This window comes from Uranotaenia lowii, chromosome 3 (genome assembly GCF_029784155.1).
Source record: "Uranotaenia lowii strain MFRU-FL chromosome 3, ASM2978415v1, whole genome shotgun sequence".
Taxonomy (NCBI): domain Eukaryota; kingdom Metazoa; phylum Arthropoda; class Insecta; order Diptera; family Culicidae; genus Uranotaenia; species Uranotaenia lowii.
The window spans coordinates 121281599-121305468 of NC_073693.1; the positions used below are offsets into that span (position 1 = coordinate 121281599).

The 23870-nt window shown below is 39.6% G+C and overlaps 1 protein-coding gene across 1 annotated transcript; it reads left to right on the forward strand.

Annotated features, from left to right (window-relative positions):
* Positions 1 to 1500: 1500 nt before the first annotated feature.
* LOC129754529 (toll-like receptor 13) lies at positions 1501 to 23678 on the forward strand. The gene is made up of 5 exons (XM_055750659.1): positions 1501 to 1951; positions 21440 to 21569; positions 21631 to 23081; positions 23151 to 23278; positions 23340 to 23678. Exons 1-5 carry the CDS (start codon positions 1592 to 1594, stop codon positions 23545 to 23547), a joined length of 2277 nt encoding a protein of 758 aa, XP_055606634.1. The 5' UTR covers positions 1501 to 1591; the 3' UTR covers positions 23548 to 23678.
* The last annotated feature ends 192 nt before the right edge of the window (positions 23679 to 23870 follow it).

Consider the following 23870-nt stretch of genomic DNA (forward strand, 5'->3'; position numbering starts at 1 on the left):
ACATTAAATATTGTTTTTGAAAAAAAATCAACTGACAAAAATTTATATCTACCTCTCCGCTTTTTGCTAGTCGACTTCTTCTATAAGGAATAACTACTGGCTTATTTTTCCTCAAAGTCAGATAATTTTCTTGCTTGTTAATACAAAATTCGAGGTCTAGTCAAGCATCAGTGATATTTGAGAACTAACTATCAGATTGTATAATGTATGTCTATAGACTAGCCAAATCCAGCTGTTGAACTATTTAGCGATAAGCAGTTGAGAAATCCTCTACAGCCAAATCAACATTACATGTTGTTCTCAACTCGAAAGTAACCCGATTATGTAACCACGCATACACAACCAACACCCCTCTTCCGCCCCCCGCTCACACGTATCATAAATTTTTTTTTGGTACTACATTTTTGGTCTTCCTTGTGCACAGACATACACATTTTTTTCCCAAATTGCCCAGATTTTTCGTCCTAACACCTGACATCCCTGACTGTCATTATGATAATATTGCGCTCTGGGTTTCCAGGTGCCCTGATTTGTCTGTTAAACAAAGACTTTGGACCACTCGTCCAGATATTGCTCAGATCCATATTTCGCTCTGATTTTTGCTAAAAGGGCACAGATTTTACAGACTTTCAAAATTGAATGTAGAAATCAATATAAATCTATCGAATAAGATACATTAATACATCAGTTTCAAGCCGATCAAATGGTAAAACAATTTTGTTGAGCTAAATCGCCGGAAAAGCGTTATAGATGTATGTTTTTGATGATTATAAATTCAAAAGCAATCAAAGCCATAACCAGCATGCACCCACACCACCCTACCCCCCTCCCCCCACGCTTACCAGAGCCACCGGTTTAGTAAACATAAATACTGCAAACTGCCTTGCACTTTCAAACATAACAAATATCCAGTTGACTTTCGATCGTTCCCATTGTCGAAAGCTTACTTAATGCTAAAGCTTCGGTATTCAAAATAAAAGATTAATCGGAAGTCAACGATAATCGCGACATCATCTATAGATAAAAGCAAACAAGTGTGATAAGTAAGCGTACCTGAGGTAGGAAAAATAGAACTCAAATCAGTAGGTAATTAATTTATTAGCTTCGTGATTCGTAGCGTTTGAAGCGACCGGCATGTCGTAAAGATAAGATGTAGATAGGTACCTACCTACCGACTTTTCCCGATTGAGGTATTTGTTTATGTTCGCGAAGCGTTCGGTAATATTCGGCCTCTCGAATCTGAAGCAGGTGATAATGACGAAGTGTGACGTATTGGGTGTCCGAACTCTTTACGGTGAGTAGTAGAAAAGCGATAAGAGAGATCGTCAACCAGAAACGGGTAAAGCTAGTTCTTGTACCAAGACTCTTACTCACTAAGATGTGTCGAGTAAAAATAATGGGAACAGGAATTGATAAGAGAGTGTCCACTAGTCCACCGACCGGTGTTATCAATAATAATTATCAAAAACAGATAGATTTAAGTCGTGGGTGGACTCTCGGAATGGGCCGAATCGCCTGGAAGTTTGCACAGCTCGGGTCAGTTTCGGGCGGAAGTTTGTACCGCGATGTCTGAACGCTGTTTGTCGGTCGGATGGAACTGCCAAAGTATTGGACAGTGATTTTCTGTCTGAGGTTGGTTTTGCAAGTGACCTGCAACAATGTGCCGGAGAGTTGTGATCAGTCGAAGCGCGTGAACTGCAATGGGTTCGAGAGCTTTCTGCCGATAGAAGCGGAAGCAAGTTATAACATTCGGCTGAACAAGTACCAGTACAAATCCAGCGATGATTCAGAGTGTATGCTCGGGAATGCACTCAACTACATGCCATGGCTGTTTCCAAACGGATCGCTGGTGCTCTTCGGATACGAAGCTAGGCCGCTGGATTTGGCCAACCTTCGGCTTACCAACAATGCTCTCGTGACGCTCATATCGAATATGAAAACCGGTCTAAGTGTTAGTATGGTTTAATTCATTGATGATCAAACAACAACTTAGAGAATGAATGTTAATCGATAAAATTCAAAAGAAGAAAAAAAAACAAATGGAGGACAGTTATGTACTGATAACACCTGACATGAAAAGTTCAAAACGAAAACAAAAAAAAAACGATTTCGAGTTGACGTCATCTGTTATTCACATCTAATTCAGTTTTGTGATTGGAAAACCCACGCCTTTAGTTCATTGACAAAAGTTAAAATTTCAGAGAAGAACATTTTTCTATGCTAAGATATTAACAATTCGGTTACAGAATTTTTCCCATCGGATGAATATTGAAGGTTGCACTATTTTTGTTACCACCGTCAAATGAACGTCAACTGTCAACTCATCAATTATGGGTGATTAAGCGGTTTGATTGGAAGCCAATGTCCTCTATCTCGGTCGATTGGCAGCGTATTGGACGTTTAACGCTAATGCAGTCAATTAGGTAAACAACAACAACAACAATGAAAAGAGCTTGACATCGGAAGTATTTGCTTGAGAAGAGATGCGAGTTTTTTGTGTCGAATGTGATTTAATAAAAACTTACTGTTATTACTAATGGTGCTTTAAACCGTAATATTGTTTTTTAAAGACCTGGTAAGGGGAATAATTAATTTACTTGGCCATAGGGATCATGTGCTATAATAATAAGTAGCCATGAACTGTGAATTCTTGCTGACGGTAACACGATAAGCTTCGACGATGAAATGTGTTTTGCTAGAGCCAGCAAAGCTTAGCGCAAATAGTGGTTGGATAATCTCGACTTGGCCCCATTTCGCAAGTAGGGACAAAATCCGATGAACCGATACTTCAGGACAGAATGAACAGAACTGTAGCAAAGCTGTGTACAAATTTAAAGTGTTTGGTCATGAGGCATGTGAAACTGCAGACATCCCTTTGACAGCGCATAGTTGAAGTATTTTGAAGGTCACAATACCATTAAAATATTATAATCAGGTACATATTCATCCCTCTAGATTCTGGCACGGTTAGATTTTAACAACACTTGGGCGCGTTTCCAAAATCGAAAGGGGCCTGAAGTTAAAATTAACTCCGTGCCGTTCAACGTTTGAAATTGTTCTCCGTGACTCTCTTGAGGCACATGTTGTAACAGGGAATTGTTTAGTGAATAAATCTGCGTGTATACCTACAGCAGGTTGCGGCAATGATATACAATCCGTGTGGTGCACATCTCTCAGATTTAAGCTTTTTTTTTGTCAGATTTAAGTTTTTTTTCCTCAGATTTAAGCTTTCATCTCCTATGCTCTCAAGGCAAAAGCTTAAATCTGAGGAAAAAAAAGCTTAAAACGAGATTCACCAGCACTTATTTGAAAGATGTTGGTCACACGATACATAGACAAATCCTGTAACGTTGCCGCCCCTGACCTACAGTGAGATTTTACCACAAGGCTCCAATGATATACAATCCGTGTGGAGCACATCTCTCAGATTAAAGCTTTTTTCGTCAGATTTAAGCTCCACACGGATTGTATATCGTTGCCGCCCCCTGATCATTGCAGGGGTCTGGAATCCACTCTGGACTCCGGATCTCACTCAGTTAAAAACTGTGCTACAAACAGGAGTATGAAACGTTCAGATCTTAAATCTGAAGAAAAGAGCTTAAATCTGAGGATAAAAGCTTAAATCTGAGAGATGTTCTTCACACGGATTGTACAAATGTCGTTTCCGGGACCTAGAAACGTTACACGATTTCTCTATGCATCGTGTGACCAACATCTGTTTGCTAAGTGTCTGTGAATCTCGTTTTTAAGCTTTTTTTTGCCTTGAGAGCATTGGAGATGAAAGCTCAAATCTGAAATAAAAAGCTTGAAGAGATGTTCTACACACCAAAAATTTTATAAAATTAAACGTGCCAGAAACGCTTGAAGACCTAATTTTTATTTCATCTAAATTGAAAATGACCTGATTTTAAATCACTTGACATCTATTTTAGAAGCGCGTAGCAAAATGCTAGGTGAAGAAAGTTAAAATTATACCTCAAACTCAAATTTACATCTCGCATGATGTAAAATTATGCGCATCAGAACGCAATTTGGGTGAAGTTGAACTGAGCGTGTGAATGTTTACAATTTGAAAAGTAAACAATTTTGCAGTGCGTGTGTTCTTATTTTACCGCCTTCCTTTGAAAGCAGATTGCGGAAGAACTCTCTATTGGAGATTAGATCCAGATCCAACGCGTCAACTCCTTGAGTACCGGTGAATCAGTGTGATGCCCTGGAAGAAAAAAGCTTTGCATGCTTATGTGTTTTGGAACGAGACAAGTGGAGAAGGCATTTTGCAGTCGAGGATGCAATCTTTAGGATTTGGACATTGCGTTTCGTTCCGATGACCGTTTGTGTGGTGAGTAGGAAGAGAATATACCGTGACCGGCCCTAATTCTGCGCAGTCCCAAACTCTGCGCATTTTCAAATTCAAACAGAAATATTTCTAGATGTGATGATCAAAATATCCATGAAACCAGCTTAAACTCTTCAGTTACTGTTTATCTTCAAAATGCTTCCAATTATTTTGAAATCTGATGAATTGTTCGCGAGAAATGGAAAAAATCAAAATAAATGTAGGAAGCAAACGTTGAAAAATGGCCGCCGTTAGTAGTCCAGCTTAAGTGTTAGGAAAACAAAAAGATCAAATGAAACAGTGTTCAACAGAATTTTCTCATTGGAAATGCCTCTACGGGGACGATAAAATCATGCTGAACATGACTGCTAAAAAATTTGAGAAAAAAAATGGTTTTTCAAATCAAAACAATGATTTTACCAATGCGCAGAATTTGACACCATTTGTTTACTTATGTTCCTAATGCGCAGAATGAAAAGCACCGGCGTGAACTGATGTTAAAGCTGCAAGGAATTGAATGCAGGGAGACTTTCAATTACAGTTTTCTAATAAGTTTTAAGAAGATTGTGTATCCGTAAAGTTGTTGGGAGTTTTTTTTAGGAATCTCTTCGAAACTATATCTTTTGTTGACAAAAAAAAAAAGAAAACCTTGATTTGCGTTTTCTATCGTGTTCGCGTGTTAATCGTTCAGTCCCAACTGTACAGACTGTTCCGACGTATAGAAGCAGTTCCGGCAAGCCATAAAATCGCCCCAGCTGGGGGAACTACGCGAAGCTTCTCTCGGTTCACCCGCTCACTCGCACTCGTTGACCAACTGATACTGAATGATATTGAACCAAATGAAGCAGCGCGTAGTTCCCCCAGCTGGGGCGATTTTGTGGCCCGCCGGAACTTCTTCTGTATGTCGGAATAGTGTGCACTGCACACCAACGAAACAAGTTAATTTGACCAAATCTGGCGAAGAACGTGATCGGTCAACAAATATTGGGTAAGCGAGCTGCAGGAAAAAGCATCTGCAAGTAAAATATAGCAAGTGTATGAAATAGTGAAAGAAAGTGTCACATAAGGTTCAAAGATCCAAGGCTTGAATTGGCCCTTTTTCATAATTTGCAATACTTTACTAAGCGTAAAACATGTTTTTAAGACTTTTTAATTAAATTCAATGTTTGGCTGACAAGTACGAAATGGTATATTGGTTTTATTTGGGTGCGCAGAATATGGGACATATGCGCAGAATTAGGAACAAAGAGAAAATAGTGCGCAGAATAAGGGCCACTTGCATTTTTTCCAAATGTTGTAAATAATCCACATTTTTGCTCCGAAATTGAGCTCTCATTATTTTTGCCGTTAAATTTGTTAGTTAACCCAACTGTACACGAAATTTTGAGGAAATTCGTTGAAAGGTAATTTTTTTATAACCTAAAACATTTGAAAAATCCTTAACTGCGCAGAATTAGGGCCGTTCACGGTACTTTCCCGCTGCAACGAACAAGGCAAAATTTCTCAAAGCACTCACATTGCCCGACTTCGGTAAGAACTCCAAACGAAAAACGTAATTTTGGGTAAACCTCGATAATCTATTGAAGCCCACCCGAAGGGACGTTTTCTACTTTGATCATTAACGTCGAAGGAGGGAGTGTTTTGATTTTCAAGCCGGGCCTGAACACCGTTTTGATTTCTAAACATGGGATTTGTGTAACAAATTGTTTATTGTCTTTTTCTTTTAGGTCCCTTGAAAACAGCTGACGATAAGGAAATCAGTTAACTGGTAAAAACAACGAAGCATGTTCAATTAGTGGGTAACTCAGATACCTAAAAAACAATGTCCTACTATTTTAATTGAAGGAAGACTTATCTGAAAAACAAAACTTATTTCTGGCCGAGATGAGTTACAAATACATCTTTGGAAATTATAATTTCTATGAAGAATTTTCCATACAATGTATCCGATAGATCCGGTCAGGTACATGCAGTGTTTAGGGAGTTTGAAATTTACCAACAGATCGGGAATTGAGGAATGCTGTGCGAGAAGCTGTTCACTGGAGTCATTCAGTTTTTGGTAACTATTCATCACAATTCTAGATTGCATTAATTAATTTACTGTTTAATTTATTGTTAATTCTAGACCTGAATATTATCCATAAGTGGAGGTTTACAGTTGAAACACAACTTGGCTTTTCCGATTACAGTGGACGGTTAACAACGTATAACTACAAACACGAAGTCGATAGCAACCACTGATCACCTCAATGTATACGTCACTGGATTTTTTTTTGTACGGGATTTTCATCCTCTGGGATAATTCTTCCCTACACCACACGTCACTTGAATCAGTGAACCAATATGTTGAATCCATCGAATTAAAGTATCATTGAACCTGGTTCTAAATCCGGTGACAGTATTAAGGGTAAGAAGCACAGCCAGTGTAGGAAAAGGTGGTGGAGCCGGAGTTTGTGGCTAAGGAGTTCTAAGGTTAAGGTAGCTTAGTCAGTCTATTGACATCTGGGGACAGTTGAGACTCCACTAGAAACAATGCCGGACTTCCTCAGCAGGGCATTCGGAAGCATGTGAACTTGGTTTAAATTTCCCAGACTGTCGAACTTGACTGACTGCCCCTGAATTGAATGTAGCATCCAAAGGACGAATAGATTCGCTTCAAAGCACGTTATCGAGAATTATTCGCCGACCACATCGGAGCAGATTGGAATATTTTGAAATAATTTACTGGCAAAAAGACAATCATGATCACTTGGGTACCAGCTGATATTTCACACACCATTCACTGTGGAATCAGCTCTAACTGACTGGTGCGATGAAGAAAATGACAGCATTGTGGAATCACCAGTTTATTTAGAAATTCCAAACAGAACCGAATCAACGCTCGGGTTGGCAAGAGTGTGAGAGAGGTAAAATTAATTTCAAATAACTGCATGAAAATAGAAATTTTAAAATCCTTCTTTTTCAGTGAACACCATTCATATGCAAGAGCCATGCTGCACGACGTAATGCAATTCTTATAAAGGATTTCTTCCCCCGGATAGCGAGAGTATGCTCAATTAGAAGATCTTAAAGGGTATCAATATTCTAAAGCTTAGTTCTTTTAGAAATGGGACAGTTACGAATGCGTGTATCTCAAAAACCATTCGTTTGATCTAAATACTTTATATGAAGGAAATGAAGGTAATTTTATGATAATTCATGAAAAAATTTAAAAAAAAAAATTTATCGTTTTTTGTAAGAAAAAATTTTGCTTTATTTTTGGTACCTCCTATCGCCCAGCGCACACTGTTTCCAGTCATGATATTGATCAGTTTTTCAAAGCTACACTTCGTCAAATCTGTATTTCAGGTAGCTACATCCTCTATCTTCAATTTCTGATACTTTTGGGTCTAATAATTTTATTTTAAAAGAAACTGAGGGCCATTTAGTGGATACAGCTGTTTCAAAATTAACAAAACTTGATTATTTTTGAGCCATTTTCAAGCGTTTTGAATGGAATTTCTGGTGGCAAAATCTGACAATAACGAAGTAAAACCATCCCTAGATTAAACTTAAAGTATAATCGGTTAGTATAGATCGTAGGTTGCAAAAGGTACATACAAGATTACTCTTTTTAGGCTTTAAAAAACAACGAAAACCAAAGTTTTCGTTTTGAAATTTGTTGTTTTTTTTTCACTGGAGCAGAATCTTGGCAAATCATTATTTTATACAAAACATCCAGTAGAATCATACTTTAATATGCTCAGGACCTTGCCACGAGCAGAGATGGTATGGGATTCAAAGGCTGAAATTGGTTTGAAATGGGGTATTTCATAATTTTTGTCTTTCATCAGAAATCATCTGTACCATTGCCTCGGTACCGGCTATACAGCTTACAAGCTCTGGAACTAGCAAAAAATTGTTGTTTGAGGTTTGGTATGAATGACCCATTACTAGGCAACACTTTTAGCTTACCGCTTTAAATTTTCCGGACATTCCAGCGATCTACCCTTAGTTTTTCGCTTATTGAAAATTAAAAATGCTGGTATGGGACTTGACCTCCCTGATGACCCTTAACCGTAGTTGCCGATCATGTGCTTCACTCCAATGCTTGTTATGAACTTTGTAGATACTCTTGACAGTATTTGCATGCTTTTCCACCTCTCACACATATTAATTCTTTGAATAATCGACGGTTTTGTCTGCTATCATTTTGATAATGATGGATTTAAAAGGAAACTGTGCAAAATTATTTTTGTCTTTATCTATTCCATCGTAAATATCTCAAAAACGTGTAAATTTTAAATTTTGAAAAAAATAGGGCGGGTAGTGCTTTTCATAGGTAGCAAAATGCAGCCAAAATTTTGAATATCCGATTACTAGTAAACGAGCTATAAGCAAATGAAAGTGTCCCATTTCTAAAAGAACTAAGCTTTAATGATCGTGCTAAGTGCTTCCACGATATTTGTTCAAGAACGGTGAGTTTAAATTATATTAACTTGCATAACATTCTTTTATATCTGGAATTCTCATTCAAATTTGATTTTTTTTATTCGAATGAGAGTTTGATATTCCCTTTTTTCATCAATTTCTGACTGACGGTAAACCTCATCAACAAACAATTTGGATCCAAATTATCACCCGATGGCTTTTTATTTTTTGTATTTTATTTTAAAAGAGGGTTGACGATGCTATGATAAGAAAACATAAATTTAAGCTGAAAAAAATATTGATTGTACAATTATGAATTCTAGATTTTTATATTTAATCTAATGCTTTATAACTACTTTACAAAGGTTTGTTAAAAAGTAGTTTTAGATTTACTTTAGTAGGACATTTACGCATTGAAACATTATCAAAATCTAAAATAAAAGAAATAACAGAAAGTAAAGATAAATGTATTTAAACAATCGAACGATGACATCCCCTTGCTGTTAATTTAAATGCAGTTAAATGCAGGAATTTACATCATCAATGATATAATATTATAGTGTAGGGTCCCTAATTTTATGTTTGAGAATTTATGTCTCCAAGCGTTTCTGTCTTTTGAAGTGTAATTTTATGTCAAAAGTGATGCTTCAATTTTGTGCATCCAATTTGACATAAATTTACACCAAAAAATTAATAGTGTGTACATACGGCTTCTATAACGTTGCATCCAGGTGGCTAGAAACAACATCAGTGTTAGATTACTTTGTGAAGCTGCCGTGCATTTCAAGTGTTGTAGTCAACGAATTTAGCAGTGAAAATCAGTGCCTGGTTAACTCGTGAAATCCTTCCCTAGATCCTTCATTATGTGAATTCGGCACATTCTATTTCCAACTCAAAGAACAACTCTAGATTTTGTTTTGATTACGTCATATGAGCCACTTGACGAGTTCCGAGAAAATCGCCGTGGAGATTCAAGACACCTTTTCAATTCTAGTTTTAGAAATATTGTTAGGAATGTCTGAAATCTTTGTATTCATTTAAAAAATAGACAAAGAATATGTCTGTGTATTCGACATGGACATTAAATTGTTCTTACTAGTCAATGAATACTTACAACCTTTTGCTTTGATTGTTTGGCGCAAACGTCCTTTTGCAATGTGACAAATTTAATTTCGTTCTTTGATTGCATCTGCACAAAACTTCGCTTTTCCGCTTAAAGTTGTAAGAAGTGTAGCTTTAAACAATCGGAAGCACACAAATATGACATGGAATTGTTCGCTCAATGGTTACTTGAATCGATGTTAAGCGGAACTGTCAGTCGTCAAGAAGTTTCTATTGGACGAACACTAATAGCTACTACTCCGTTGATCGATGAAGTACAGCGTAAACTTGTCCAACGCAGATAAATGTTCGGGATTCTTCTGTAGTAGTCAAAAAAAAACTAAATGTCTCGGCTAGTAAAATTTAATACCTATTCTACTTACCCAGCAACAAATTTAATCCAGGGTAGCTTCCGGCACTCAGGACCGAAAAACCTATTCCCCGGACTGTTATTTAGCGTCATTTTGCATACACGGCAATACAGCGCATCGCAAAAGGCCCTTTAAAACCAAATTGCACACGAAAATGAGGAAGTCATTATAGGTCTTAAATTCAAATAATTTTGATGAAGTTACTTATTGACTAAATGAAACCTTGAAATGTGTTAAGTAGGGAAATCAGTGGAATAATTAGTGGATCGATTCCTTTTGCCATCAATGGACGGACACGGCCCAAAATGGTTTACTCTGAAGCTGGAAACAACACAAATATTAGATAAAATTAATATATATTTCGATGGAGAAATCAATATGCACTTACCTCCCCGCTCCCGATGCTCGGAATTGCATTTCTAGTGCGTGGGTTCGCAAGACGTCCAGAGTGGTCTACTACTCGTCTTCCGACGCTAATGAAAACGAGTAAGCTGACAGACAACAATTCCCTTCGCGCGAGCTCGTGGTTTATCCTTCACCTCCACACTTCGTTTTCCAGCACACTGCCAAAGATGGTTCTTAACACTGCACTGGTCGCTCGAATACTTCGAGTGTACGCAGGTCCTTCTCGAGCAACATACATGTCTCGTGCCCGTGGAGAACAACTGGTCTAATGAGCATCATAAACAGGTCACACTTCGTGCGAGGGGTAAGTCAACTCGAAAGCAGATGCAATCTGCACTTAACTACGCACTATTCTGGTGCAGGGAAGAGGGACTGAACATTAACCCTTCCAAAACTACTGTTATAGCATTCACTACGAGACGAAAAACTGCACTAAAATCTCTAACACTAGATAGGGAAGTGCTAAACTTCGAATCACAGGTGAAATATCTAGGAATCATACTAAACTCAAAACTAACATGGAACCCACAATTAGAGCATGTAATAGCCAAGGCTAAACAGCTCTATGGGTCTGCCTCAAAGGAGTAGGGGAAAAAATGGGGGCTAAGGCCGAAAATCATCGATTGGATATTCACAGCTATAATAAGACCCAAATTCTCCTATACCTCCTTAGTATGGTGGATCAAAACTGTGCAAGCTACGGCCCGGAAGAAACTAGCGAAGCTTCAAAGAATAGCAACGCTATCTATAACTGGCGCACATCAAGCGAGGCTCTGAATGCACTTCTAAATATTCTGCCTCTACATCAATTTATTGAGTTAGAGGCAGAACGTAGTGCCTTGAGACTCTCAAAAATCAAAACTCTCTATGAGGGGGATCTTACAGGACATTAAAAATTCTGAATAAATTTAAAATCAACTCACTAATTGTAAAAAATGATGACTAGATGGAGCCCGTTTTCAACCTAGACATACCATACAATGTAACAATCAACGATAGGGACGTGTGGGAGTCAGGTGGTCATGCGGTTCCCCCGGATCGATTAAATTATTTACTGATGGGTCAAAAATGGATAATAGAACTGGGGCAGGGGTGTTCGGACCTAGACTCAGGATCTCAATTCCTATGCGAAACTGGCCAACAGTATTCCAAGCAGAAGTTTAAGCAATTCTAGAATGCACTTTAGCCTGTTTGAAAAGAGGATACAGGTTCACAAGTATCTATATATTTTCTGACAGCCAGGCCGCTCTCCGAGCACTAAGTAATTTCACATGTTACTCTAAGCTAGTATGGGAGTGTATTGTTGTACTATGAAACCTGGCCATACGGAACAGAGTATTTTTATTCTGGGTTCCAGGCCACTGCGGTATTATAAGGAACGAAGAAGCAGACCAGCTAGCTAGGGAAGGATCTTAGGGCCTGTTGATTGTACCTGATCCTTTCTGCGGAGTATCGTGGAGTGCCTTAAATATGAAACTCAAGAACTGGGAAAGCACCACTATTGTCTCCAACTGAAGAACAGCAGATGGAGCAGCTCAGGCGAAAAGATTCGCACGACTCTCCAAAAACATGTTGAACTTAAGTTACCACGATCGGGGTACAAAAAACACGTGTTTCGATCCATCCAAGTATCATTGTATAGATCAATGCAAAGTCTGCCTATCGACTTTGCTTCTTTTAGACAATGATACAATGCGGGACAAAAAAAAGAGAGAGAATGCCGGACAACTGTCCTGCAAAACGGGTGTTCGCTACGAATCCGGTGGGAACAAGACGAGCGGGGGCGCAACGAGCGAGATGGTTAGACCAAGTGGAGCGTGATCGGGCGAACGTGGGGTACCCGAGAAATTGGAGAACGGTTGCCATGGACCGAGTGATTTTTAGGAATTATGTTCGTCAAGTTATGTTGTGAGACGGAATACTATGTAAATAAATTAAAAAATAAAATAAACGATGCGGGACAAATGGTCTTGTACGGCAAGAAGATTTCTCAAAACACGCTCTTGGCTCATTTTCAACACCTTTCATGCTTCCTAATCTAATCTATCCGTCAATAATTTTCATTACTTTCATTTGATATTCTTCCTATTAGAATGTATACTTTTCCGAAATGCCATTAATCATTAAAATAATACCTTAAATATGTGTGAGTGCCAGTGTAGTGTATGCTAGTGTATCCCTAGGCAAACAGCTTGGAATCCTGCATCCGGATGCTTTCCACAGCGTTTGTACCAGTCTCGACTGGTTTTGGTCCATCTGCATTGGCCATCGAATGGTTGAGACACAGACAGTCCCTCGCTTAAGCCCCTGGGAGCGAGTGGGGTTCTTGTAACCACCACTTCAGAATTTGCGATGGCCGAAACTCCATATAGGGGAACATGCCCTATTATGCGCCATCTAAGCGAATCGCTGATTTTCTATGTATTCCACATACAAATTGTGTTAAAAATGGGTATAATCGTTGAAGAAAAGTGTTTTCTACAAATGCCTATGATTTTTTATTACTCAAATTGCTATAGTGGATTCAAAAACTTGATTTTTAAAAACCATATTCAAAGCCACAGAACAAAACTGTGTTGCAAATACGCGCCGCTGTGTATTTATTTATTTGACGTCAATCATTTGCGTAGACCGTTTTACATGTTTGCCTTAAATCTATATAAGTATAATGTTATGATAGAAGCACTCTCTTCAGTTCATTTTTGTTCATTGTTATATCAATTATGGTGCAGTATTTGTTATAGCAGATCATGATCTTATTTATAGGTCCATTTTGGGCATAGTTTGTTCTTTGTTTATTTATGTAGAATAGATTCCTGTTTCTTAAATACCGAGTGGGAGAATAAAAGTTAAGTTTTTCTAAAATGTTTGCATCATTTACTCTTTGCCCAATAACATCATTTATAAAAGCTAACATTGCAAACTCACGTCGTTTATCAAGACTATCTATTTTAATTAACATACATCGAGATTCATACGAAGGTAGCTGATACGAGCTCCAACCTAACCTGCGTAAAGCATATAATAAAAACTGTTTTTGTACTGACTCAATGCGGTCTTTATGTGTACCTTGATATGGAGCCCAGACAACACTGCAGTACTCAAGAAGGGGCCTAACATATGTTACATACAGTGTTTTGATGGTATAGGGATCATTGAATTGAAAACTAAACCTTTTTATAAACCCGAGCATATTACTTGCCTTGTAAATTATGTTATTGTAGTGTTCTACAAAGGTCAGTTCAGAATCAAGTATGACTCCTAAGTCTCTGACTTGATTGCATCTTTCAACAGATTTTTGACCAATGGTGATGGTGTCCTGTCTTACATTTCGCTTTTTAGTAAATGAGATTGAGATGCATTTTTTTACGTTTATCTCTAGCAAGCTTTTTGTACACCATACATAAAAATTATCAACTTCTCTTTGGAAGGATTCAATATCAGATGGTTTACGTATTTTCATGAAAAGTTTCATGTCGTCTGCATATATTAAAACATTTAAATGATTTAAAATGTGTTCGACATCATTGACAAATAAAATAAATAGTAAAGGACCCAGATGGGATCCCTGTGGCACTCCTGATGTAACATGCACAACAGACGACAAATTTCCTTCAAATCTTACTAGTTGCGTTCTTCCGTGCAGGTATGACTGAACCCACTTTAATAATTTATGATTGAAACCTATTTTAGATAATTTGAAAAGCAATAAAGGAATATCAACTCTATCAAATGCTTTGCTAAAATCAGTATATAATGTTTCAACATAATTCCCTTCATCTATGGCATTTATCGAGAAATTTACAAAATTTAGTAAATTGGTGGAAGTAGAACGTCCTCTAATAAAACCATGTTGTTTAGTAGTGATTGCATTTTTAACTTGAGAAAAAATGTGTTGATTAATTATTGATTCAAATAACTTAGGGATGCAAGATAATATAGCAATTCCACGATAATTTTTAACATCTGACTTTTTGCCGGTTTTGAAAATTGGAACCAAATACGATTCTTTCCAAATGGGGGGTAGTATGCCGCTTTTTAAAGATGAATTGAACAACCAAAACAAGGGTTTCACTAACTCATTTGATAATGATTTCAAAAATACTGGCGGCAATCCATCAGGACCTGCCCCTTTAGAGGCGTCTAAGGTGTTTAAAGAATTCAAAATTTCATTGGGTGATACATTATCAACAGTGATATTTAATGAAGATTCAGGGAGATACGAGAAATAATCATAATCTCGATCCTCTTCATTACGGGTTGTGTAAACATCTTGAAAAAAATTAGCAAATAAGTTACTGATTTCCGCAGGATTTTTGCCGATTTTGTCGTTGAACTGCATTTTTGTCGGAAAATTGCTAGACTTCTGTATATCTTTAACTAGGCTGAAAAATGATTTTGGGTCTGATTTGATATTACTTTCTATTCCTCTATTATACTCCTCGTGTGCGATTTTCATTTCTATATTTAGTTGATCACAGATAGTCAAATATATTGTGAGGTTCATATCATTTGCATCTTTTTTATAATTTTTATGGGCTTTCTGCTTTCTATTCAATACGCGCTTAAATAGCAGCCGAACACACCCGAGAGCAGCCGAAGACCGAAAACACACCAATACTTACAGACACTTTGACTGAAAAGAAAATCAAAATGGACTAATCAAAATTTAAAAAAAATAACAAGCAGATTTTTTGGGCTGAATTAACGCTCAAAATATGTTTTTAGACTTTTGGTTCATTTTTATTGAAAATTGGGCTTTTTGAAAAATTAATGTTATTTTCAGCCTACTACGATTGGCGCGTTATAACGAGCGCATGGGCCGTGATAGAACATACCCATAAAAAGCATACCTTAGCGAGTTCAGTATGTTTTTTAGCATAAAATCAAAGTTTAGATTCTACTCTATAGATGCGTCAGAAAATATCGTCTTATTCGTTGTTCTCTACTCGGTGACACCTTATTGAAAGTGTTTTAAAATTTAGATCAAAATGAAGAAAAACCTAAATTGTGAAATTATCACGACACAGGGGCATTTTAAGGAAAAATTCATACTTGCCATGACCAATCACAACATTTGAAACAAATTGGTAATATTTTGCAGGCTTAAAATGTTTCAGATTCTTCAAAACAAGGGTGGAGCGTATTAGCCACATGGGGCGTTATATGAACTTTTCCCCTATAAGCCGCACTGCACCATCTACCTTAGTTTCTTAAAAAATATGGTCAAACATAATAGGCCTGAGAGATAGAAGCCTCTTCTAAGCATTAATTGATGTTCAATTCTCACTTACTTACTTACTTAATGATCCCGCGCCGATCCTCCGGTGCATAGGGCCGTGGTAAAAGACCTCCACTGCTGGCGATCTGGAGCCAGCGTCTTCACTTGGTCCCAGTCAAGATTCTCGTCGACAGTTCGGATTTCAGCGGCTAGGCTTCGCCGCCACGAGTTTCTGGGTCTGCCTCTTCTTCGATGACCTTCTGGATTCCAATCTAGCGCCTCTCTGCAAATCTCGTTTTCATCTCTTCGCAGCGTGTGCCCAATCCATCTCCACTTACGTTCCCGAATCTCGGTTTCTAGCGCCTTTTGATGACACCGGCGATGTAGTTCCACATTCGAGATCCAGTTGCCAGGCCACCAAGCACGGATAATATTCCGCAGGCACCAAGTTTCGCACCCGTACAACAATACGGATTTGACGGATTTGACGTTTGAGTTGAAGATTCGGATTTTCGTTCGAAGAGAGATCTGGCGTGACCGCCAGATGTTTCGGAGACTCGTAAACGCAAACCGTGCCTTTCTGATCCTGGTTTCGATGTCTTTTCTGGTACCACCATCAGGCGTTATCTGGCTACCAAGATACTGGAAGCACTCCACTTCCTCAACTTGTTGCCCAGCTACCATGAAACTGGAGGGATTTCCTGTGTTGATCTCCATCGACTTGGTCTTTCCGACATTGACATTGAGACCTGCTGCCCTGAGAACTTCCGGTGAGGTCGTCGAGTTTGCTCTGCATGTCCGGTTGTGTTTGGGCGAGCAAAACAATATCGTCAGCCAGGTCAAGGTCGTTCAGTTGCTCCATTGTTGAAGGATTCCACGGCAATCCTCGGTTCGGTGCACAGTCGATCGATCCAGTCAGAATCTCATCCATTACGATGAGAAAAAGTAGCGGTGACAAGATACATCCCTGTCTCACTCCAGCAGTTACCGGGATTGGTTCGGACAAGACACCATCGTGCAAGACCTTGCACGAAAATGCCTCGTATTGTGCTTCGATGAGATGGACTAGTTTCTCTGGGACCCCTCGTCGCCTTAGAGCCGCCCAGATGTTTTCATGGTTAAGTCGGTCGAATGCTTTTTCGAAATCAACGAACACCAGCAGAAGAGAGTCCTGGAATTCATTGATTTGTTGCCGTATGATTCGTAACGTTGTGATGGGGTCCACACATGATCGTCTGGATCGGAATCCAGCTTGTTGCCGTCGGAGTGTAGCGTCGATTTTCTCCTGGATCCTGTTCAGGATCACTTTGCAGAGTACTTTGAGGGTTGTACAGATCAAAGTTATGCCACGCCAGTTACCGCACTCTGTCAGGTTCCCTTTCTTCGGGACCTTTACGAGGATACCCTGCATCCAGTCGGCCGGGAATGTTGCAGTATCCCAAATGTCAGCGAAAAGACGGTGCAACATTTGTGCTGACAAGGCAGGGTCGGCTTTGAGCATTTCAGCAGGAATGCAATCGATTCCAGGCGCTTTGTTGGATTTCATGTTCTTGATTCGGCAATCAGCCTTCTATTTCAGCCAGCGAGGGCTCTTCCGAGTATACGCCATTAAAGCGACTTACTGTGGGCGCCTCGAGCTGCGGGTTCTGTTGGCCATTGCTATTTGTAACTCGAACGAGTTGTTCAAAATTCTCAGTCCAACGCTTGAGCTGATCTGTTCGATCTGTCAGCAGCTGACCTGCTCGGTCTTTCAGCGGCATTCTAGCATTAGTCCTTGCACCACTAAGGCGGTGAGATATATCATATAATAATCGGATATCTCCAATGGCGGCGGCTCTTTCTCCCTCTTTGGCTAGGAAGTTTGTCCAGGCTCTCTTGTCTCGTCTACAAGCTCATTTAACTGCCTTTTCCAGCTCCGCATATCGTAAGCGGGCGGCTGACCCGTTACATGCCCGCTCAACTCCGACTTTCGCCTTTCTCCGATCATCGATCATCCTCCAGGTTTCATCCGACATCCATTCACTTCGTCTTCCACAAACTTTATCGAGAGTACCATGGCTCGTCGTGATAAAGGCATTCTTGATTCCACACCACTGTTCTTCGACTGTTCCGTCTGTCGGCAACTCCGAGGTTCGGGATTCTAGCTGTTCAACGTATGCCCTTTTCACCTCTGGATTCTCCAACCGGCAGACGTCGTATCGACACCCGACTTTCTCCTCGTGCCGTTGGACACGCGCAACTCTCAGTCGTATCTCGCCAAGGACGAAGTGATGGTCAGATGTAATGTCTGCGCTTCGATTGTTGCGGACATCAAGGAGGCTCCTTCTCCATTTTCGGCTGATGCAGATGTGGTCAATTTGATTTTCTGTTCGGCTATCTCGGGATACCCAAGTGACCTTATGTGCTGGTCGATGAGGGAAGAGCGATCCTCCGATCACCATGTTGTTGCTGCCACAAAATTCTACAAACAGCTCTCCGTTTTCGCTCATCTGTCCTTAACCATGGCGCCCCATGATGCGCTCAAAGTCCTGATTATCGGAGCCAATCTTTGCGTTGAAGTCGCCTAAGTGGATTTGTATGTCACCCTTCGGAATTCTCTCAATTACGCTGTTCAATTGACTGTAAAACTGCTCTTTTCCCTGCAAATCGGCAACGTCAGTTGGCGTATAACACTAGACCATTTTAAGGTTTCTAACCCGTGTTCTGAATCTGGCTACGATTATTCTTTCGTTGATCGGTTCCCATCTTATAAGGGTCGCATGGGCCTGCGGGCCTAATAGGAAACCAACTCCTCGTTCCCGAGTAGCGTGTTCTCCTCGTATTCCAGAGTAAAGCAGTACTTGCCCAGACTATGTCTTGTGTTCTCCAGTGTTAGGCCAACGGACTTCGCTCAGTCCCAATATCTCTAGCTTGAGGCAGCTAGCTTCTCTAGCATGTTGAGCCAGCTTACCTGACTGGGCAAGGATCAAATCATTCCAAGTTCCAATTCTAGTACGTGTTTTCATGCTAAAAGTCGTTGCCAAAGTTCCAATTCGGTTATTTCTTCTCTCAGTTTCCGTAACAATACAAGATATCAGGAGCAGTAGGTTGTTAGCCTAATGTCCCTATCCCGCGCTGGAGCTGCCATCTTAGACTTAGTTGGCGGGACCCGCATTTCATAAATTCAGCCGCTCACTGCGAGACAGACGCTGCTTGAGCCGCCCTTGATTTGGAGAACAGTCGCTCGGTTGTTGTTGCACGCCGCCCCTGACCTGGAGAACAGACGCATGCGGCCACCTTCTCAGTATGCATGCGACCAAAGCATCCATCGGGGTTGGGAACCCGATCTCCGCTTAGGTTACTCGCATCCCAGCCGGCACCGCGGGAGGTAGAGATAGGAGTTGTGTATAAGAGGTGATATGACCACCAGTGTTCCGAAAATCAATCAAAACAAACACTCAGGATGCGTTCCCTGTTGGAAACATTCTGATTGTATAAAGGGAAAGCGCCTCTCGCAACTGCTTCGCCTGGCTGGTATGCAATCTCGATCAGCGCTTCTATCAGCTATGCAAACTGAGTCGCATCATTCAGAATCATCGGTTTAGCAAACATCGCGTATCGGAGATTAGTGAGATACAAACTGATCCATGCTGAATGTAGCTCACTCAGTATCTGCCTGAATTATATGAAATTCAAAATTATTTTTTGCAGGACGAGAAAAATCAAGTTGTGCGGGACACCATAAATTCTCAGTAGTTTTAACGTGACGGACGATAGTTTAATAAGAGAAATTGTAAAAATTAAAAACCCGGCGAAAGTGAACATCTTTTCCTCACAAACACTACTACAATTTGATTTTGATCATACTGATGTTTAAAAACGTTATAACAACAAATAAATTTATGAATTTGCTATGTATCAAATCAAACAAAATACGCTAATGATCGGCTTCATGTATCACTCACTCACTGCCTGATACATTCACTCTTGATCGAAGACCAACATGATTCGCCATATGCATTGCGCATTGGTGAGATTCCAATTTGATGATGGTGCTGCACTGTTTTGACAGCAAGCATCGTGCGAGGTGATCTGTATTTTAGCGATGGATTGAACGATCGATGATCGGGTAGGTCCAGTAGCAATCAATAACGAAACCCGACCGCTGTACGTTCTGGTGCGAAGTGCAATCAGAAACATTCATTGAAAATGAGTGATTTTCGGAACACTGATGACCACTATGGGGTCTCGTGTTGCACATTATCCACCGTTTACCAGCCCATTTTAGTTTGATGTGTATGATAAAATTGTTAGTTTTTTTTCAAGATACCCATATCAAGTACACACTTAATCTTTTCTCCTGTGGTCGGGACGATTTCATCCTGTATTTTCAACAGCTGAAATTACAGGACGATTTCAGGACAGAGAAACACTACAGGAAAACAACTGTAAATGCACCCGTAGGTTCGTAACATGTTTCTCCTGTGATTTTCAGGGAGTTCCGAAGTATCCCTGTAGGCTCGGAATGGCTTTCGTCCCATATTTACATGGAATTCTGATATTTTTTAACCCCAAAAATACCAAAAAAAATAATTATGTAAATTTATTAACAAACAATAATATGAAATATTCCTAATTCATAATTGACACATTTTATTGCAGTTTGCTGGTGTTAAGTTCCTTTTGGTTGGGTTCACCTGAAAACAAAGAACAGTCAGATCTCAGTTTTAATTCAATTATAAATTGATTCAAAATACTAACCTGCTCCTGTACCATAACATGCTGCTGATTCTAGCGATATTTTTATTTTCCGAAAAATAATTAATTTATTTTCCAAAAGTGTATGTATAACTTCACTACACTCATTTTTTTTCTGCCGCTGGGGCGCGACTGGGGATGGTGTTGATGGAAGGTGCCGCTGCGGGAGTGTCTGCCGTTTAAATCAACTGGTGATCGGAATTTAAACCACATACGCTGACCTTGTATCGGTTTCACGATTAGCATGTTTCTTTTGAATACCGGAACTTTCCGGTTTGGAGGAATTCCTCAAATTTTGAGGTCACACAGTGCCGGGTACACGGAATGAATGAAAATTACCAGCACTTGAAATTTTCCCAACTGACTGTCGAAAATTATCATTGTTGTATAACTCAGCACACGATAGAAAAGGACAGAAAGATTCAACACAAAAGAAAAAGCGCGATGACAGATGGGTCTTACGTGATACAGGCGGTTGCTGTCCCGATTTCTGGACGATTGTTCGATTTCCTGTGCACTCGTAGGAATTTCATCCCGTATTTAAGGAATCGTGAAGTGTCACGAGATTCGGGAGAGTTTTCATTCGAAATTAACCAACTTCCCTGTGATTCAAAGAGTCATTATCCCGAGCGCAATAAATGCAATCTTAGTGTGTAGGTTCTCATTCTAGGACTTCGAACTCAGGAAGTCTAACTCAGCAACTTCAGAAAATAAAATGACTAGATTGTTGTTTGGAAGCTCAGACGTTAAAACGAATTCAAAGTATTGAATTTTGCTTTAATTTAAACAAGCCACATGACTCCATAAAATACCTTCAACTTTAGCTAACCCAAATTTTTAAATCAAATTATGTTCCAGGTAATGACACACGTTTCAATTGCCAACAATCAACTGTACGACTTACCACTAGAGTTTTTATCCAGTGTTTCCAGTGTGAGGTATCTATCGATGTACCTTAATCCGTTTGATGATTTTGCTGCGGAATCAGGTAGATTAGAGAAAATTAAAATTTTAAGTTAGTGGTAAATAACTATTTTTTGTTTTTCAAGCCGTCAGACCAAAACTACCACCGATGGGTGCCCTGGAAGCACTGGATATGCGAGACTGCCGGATTCGGGTACTTCGGCCCGACTTTTTCCATGACGCGCCGAACTTGCAGTATCTGTTTCTATCACAAAATTACATCTCCAAACTTCCAGGTCAGCTGTTCTATGCAACGAAGAACTTGGTCCATCTGGATTTGTCCCATATGGATAGTAGCCAACGGGAGGCTGAGGTTCGTGCGGAAAATCCTTTTATGAAGTTTAGCGCCGGGATGGATTTGGACAGTAACGTTTTTGAGCCGTTGGTAAAGTTGAGGTTCCTGGATCTATCGTTTAGTAAGCTTGAGTTGAAGGCTTTCATAGCGTTGAGTTCACTCGGTACTAGGCTGGAGTATGTTAGCTACTGCTACACGGATCTACCGGGGTTGATGGACTATCTGTTTCTTATGAAGAGCATCAAGATGCTGGATTTGTCAGGGAATCCGGGTTGTGCACGGGCTTTACATTCGGAAAGTTTCCACTTGCTGAGAAGAAGTTTGGAAGTGTTGTACTTCAAGGATGCAAGTATCCATGGATTGGAATGGCTAAGCGGGTTGGGAAAGTTGAAGACGTTGGTACTGAAGAATAATTTCATCGGAAAGCTAGACGTTCCGGCGGTTGGTGATCTGGTGAGTTTGGAGATATTGGATATCAGCAATAATTTTGTTCAATCCTGGTCGCATAGCTTGTTCACCAATAGTACAAACATGAAGCTGATCAACTTAAGGAGTAACAACTTGCAGCTTGTAACCAATTCGATGCTAAGAGACTTTGAGAACATGCAATACTTGGCGTTGGGAGACAACAACATTCAGTGTAGTTGCAATTTTGTGTTTCTTATGCGAATGGCGCTTGGTGACGATCTACTGGCAGAGGAAGAAGCTAACAAATCAGCTCTTGAAGTTTCTTTTCTTAAAAACTTTTCGGTGGAACATTTGAACTTATTTGACTACAACGAGAATGATTATCTTTGTATGAATTTCACCAGTAGACGGAGAGTTAGTGTTCGCACAATCCCACTGTGCAACCGAGAAGATGAAGGGATTTACACAAATGTGAATGACGATAAAGATTATGATGCGGACACTTTGGAAGAAATTATCCAGGAATATACCGTACTGTACATAGTTTCGAGCATTATGGTTTTACTAATTCTGGCTGTGATATTTTTCATCTACTGGAAGTGGTTCTATATCAAGTACTTCTTTGTGCTCTTGAAGAACTCGGCTATTTTGAGTTTTTTCAACGATGACAAAGTTTATCTGGAAAAAAGCTATCTGGAGGATGAGAACTGCTACACTTACGACGTTTTTGTCAGTTATTGTGACAACGACCGCAATTGGGTGCTGGATAACATGTTGCCGAACCTGGAACAGCAAGATCTTATCACGGTTTGTTTACATGAAAGGGATTTTGAGGTACTTGATGAGGTACAAACATCAATTCTATGGAACACTGATTTTATTATTTCTTTATTTTAAACTAAGGTTGGATACGGTATTCTGGAAAATATTATTTCATGCATGGACCGTTCGAGATGTTTGATGTTGATTGTTTCTGAAAGCTTCCTCCTAAGTAGATGGTGTCAGTTTGAGATGCATTTGGCACAGCATCGGTATGCTATCATCTGTGCTGTTTTTATTGTAAATTTTTATTGAACAGATATGTTCTTTCAGCCTTCTGGAAACGCGCCGTGACGAGCTGATTCTAGTACTACTGGAAGACATCCCCCGGCGCAAATGTCCCAAAACGCTTAGTTATCTGATGAAGACGAAAACGTACATCAAGTGGCCGAGTCAGCAGGGTACGGACGATAGAGAGACGATGCTTGCACGTGAGCTTTTCTGGAAGCGTTTGCGCAAAGCGTTGCTTCAAACAAAATGATTGACAAAAAATCTAGAGTATACTTGAAGGCGCATTATAAATGTGCTTTTTGAACATTGGTCATGCTGAATATCGGAAAATGTTGAATCGGAAGAACGTTTAATGTAAATATCAAAGTACAATATTAGTCATAAAGCATTCTGAATAAATTTTAAAATAATAGATTTTGGATTAAACATTTGATCCGAAACCACCTCCTTAAAAATCAAGTACTTTCAGCTTAACCTAAATTACTCAACTAACATGCTTAAAGTCTCGAACGCTTCTTAAATTTTGAGTCTTCTTTTAAATCTCTAAACGTATTTGCAATTGTAAGACTTTCA

Coding starts and splice junctions, on each gene's coding strand:
- LOC129754529 (XM_055750659.1), top strand. CDS start 1,592: ATGGAACTGCCAAAGTATTGGACAGTGATTTTCTGTCTGAGGTTGGTT. Junction 1,952..21,439: donor ATATGAAAACCGGTCTAAGT/GTTAGTATGGTT, acceptor ATTATGTTCCAG/GTAATGACACACGTTTCAAT. Junction 23,082..23,150: donor TACATGAAAGGGATTTTGAG/GTACTTGATGAG, acceptor TTTTAAACTAAG/GTTGGATACGGTATTCTGGA.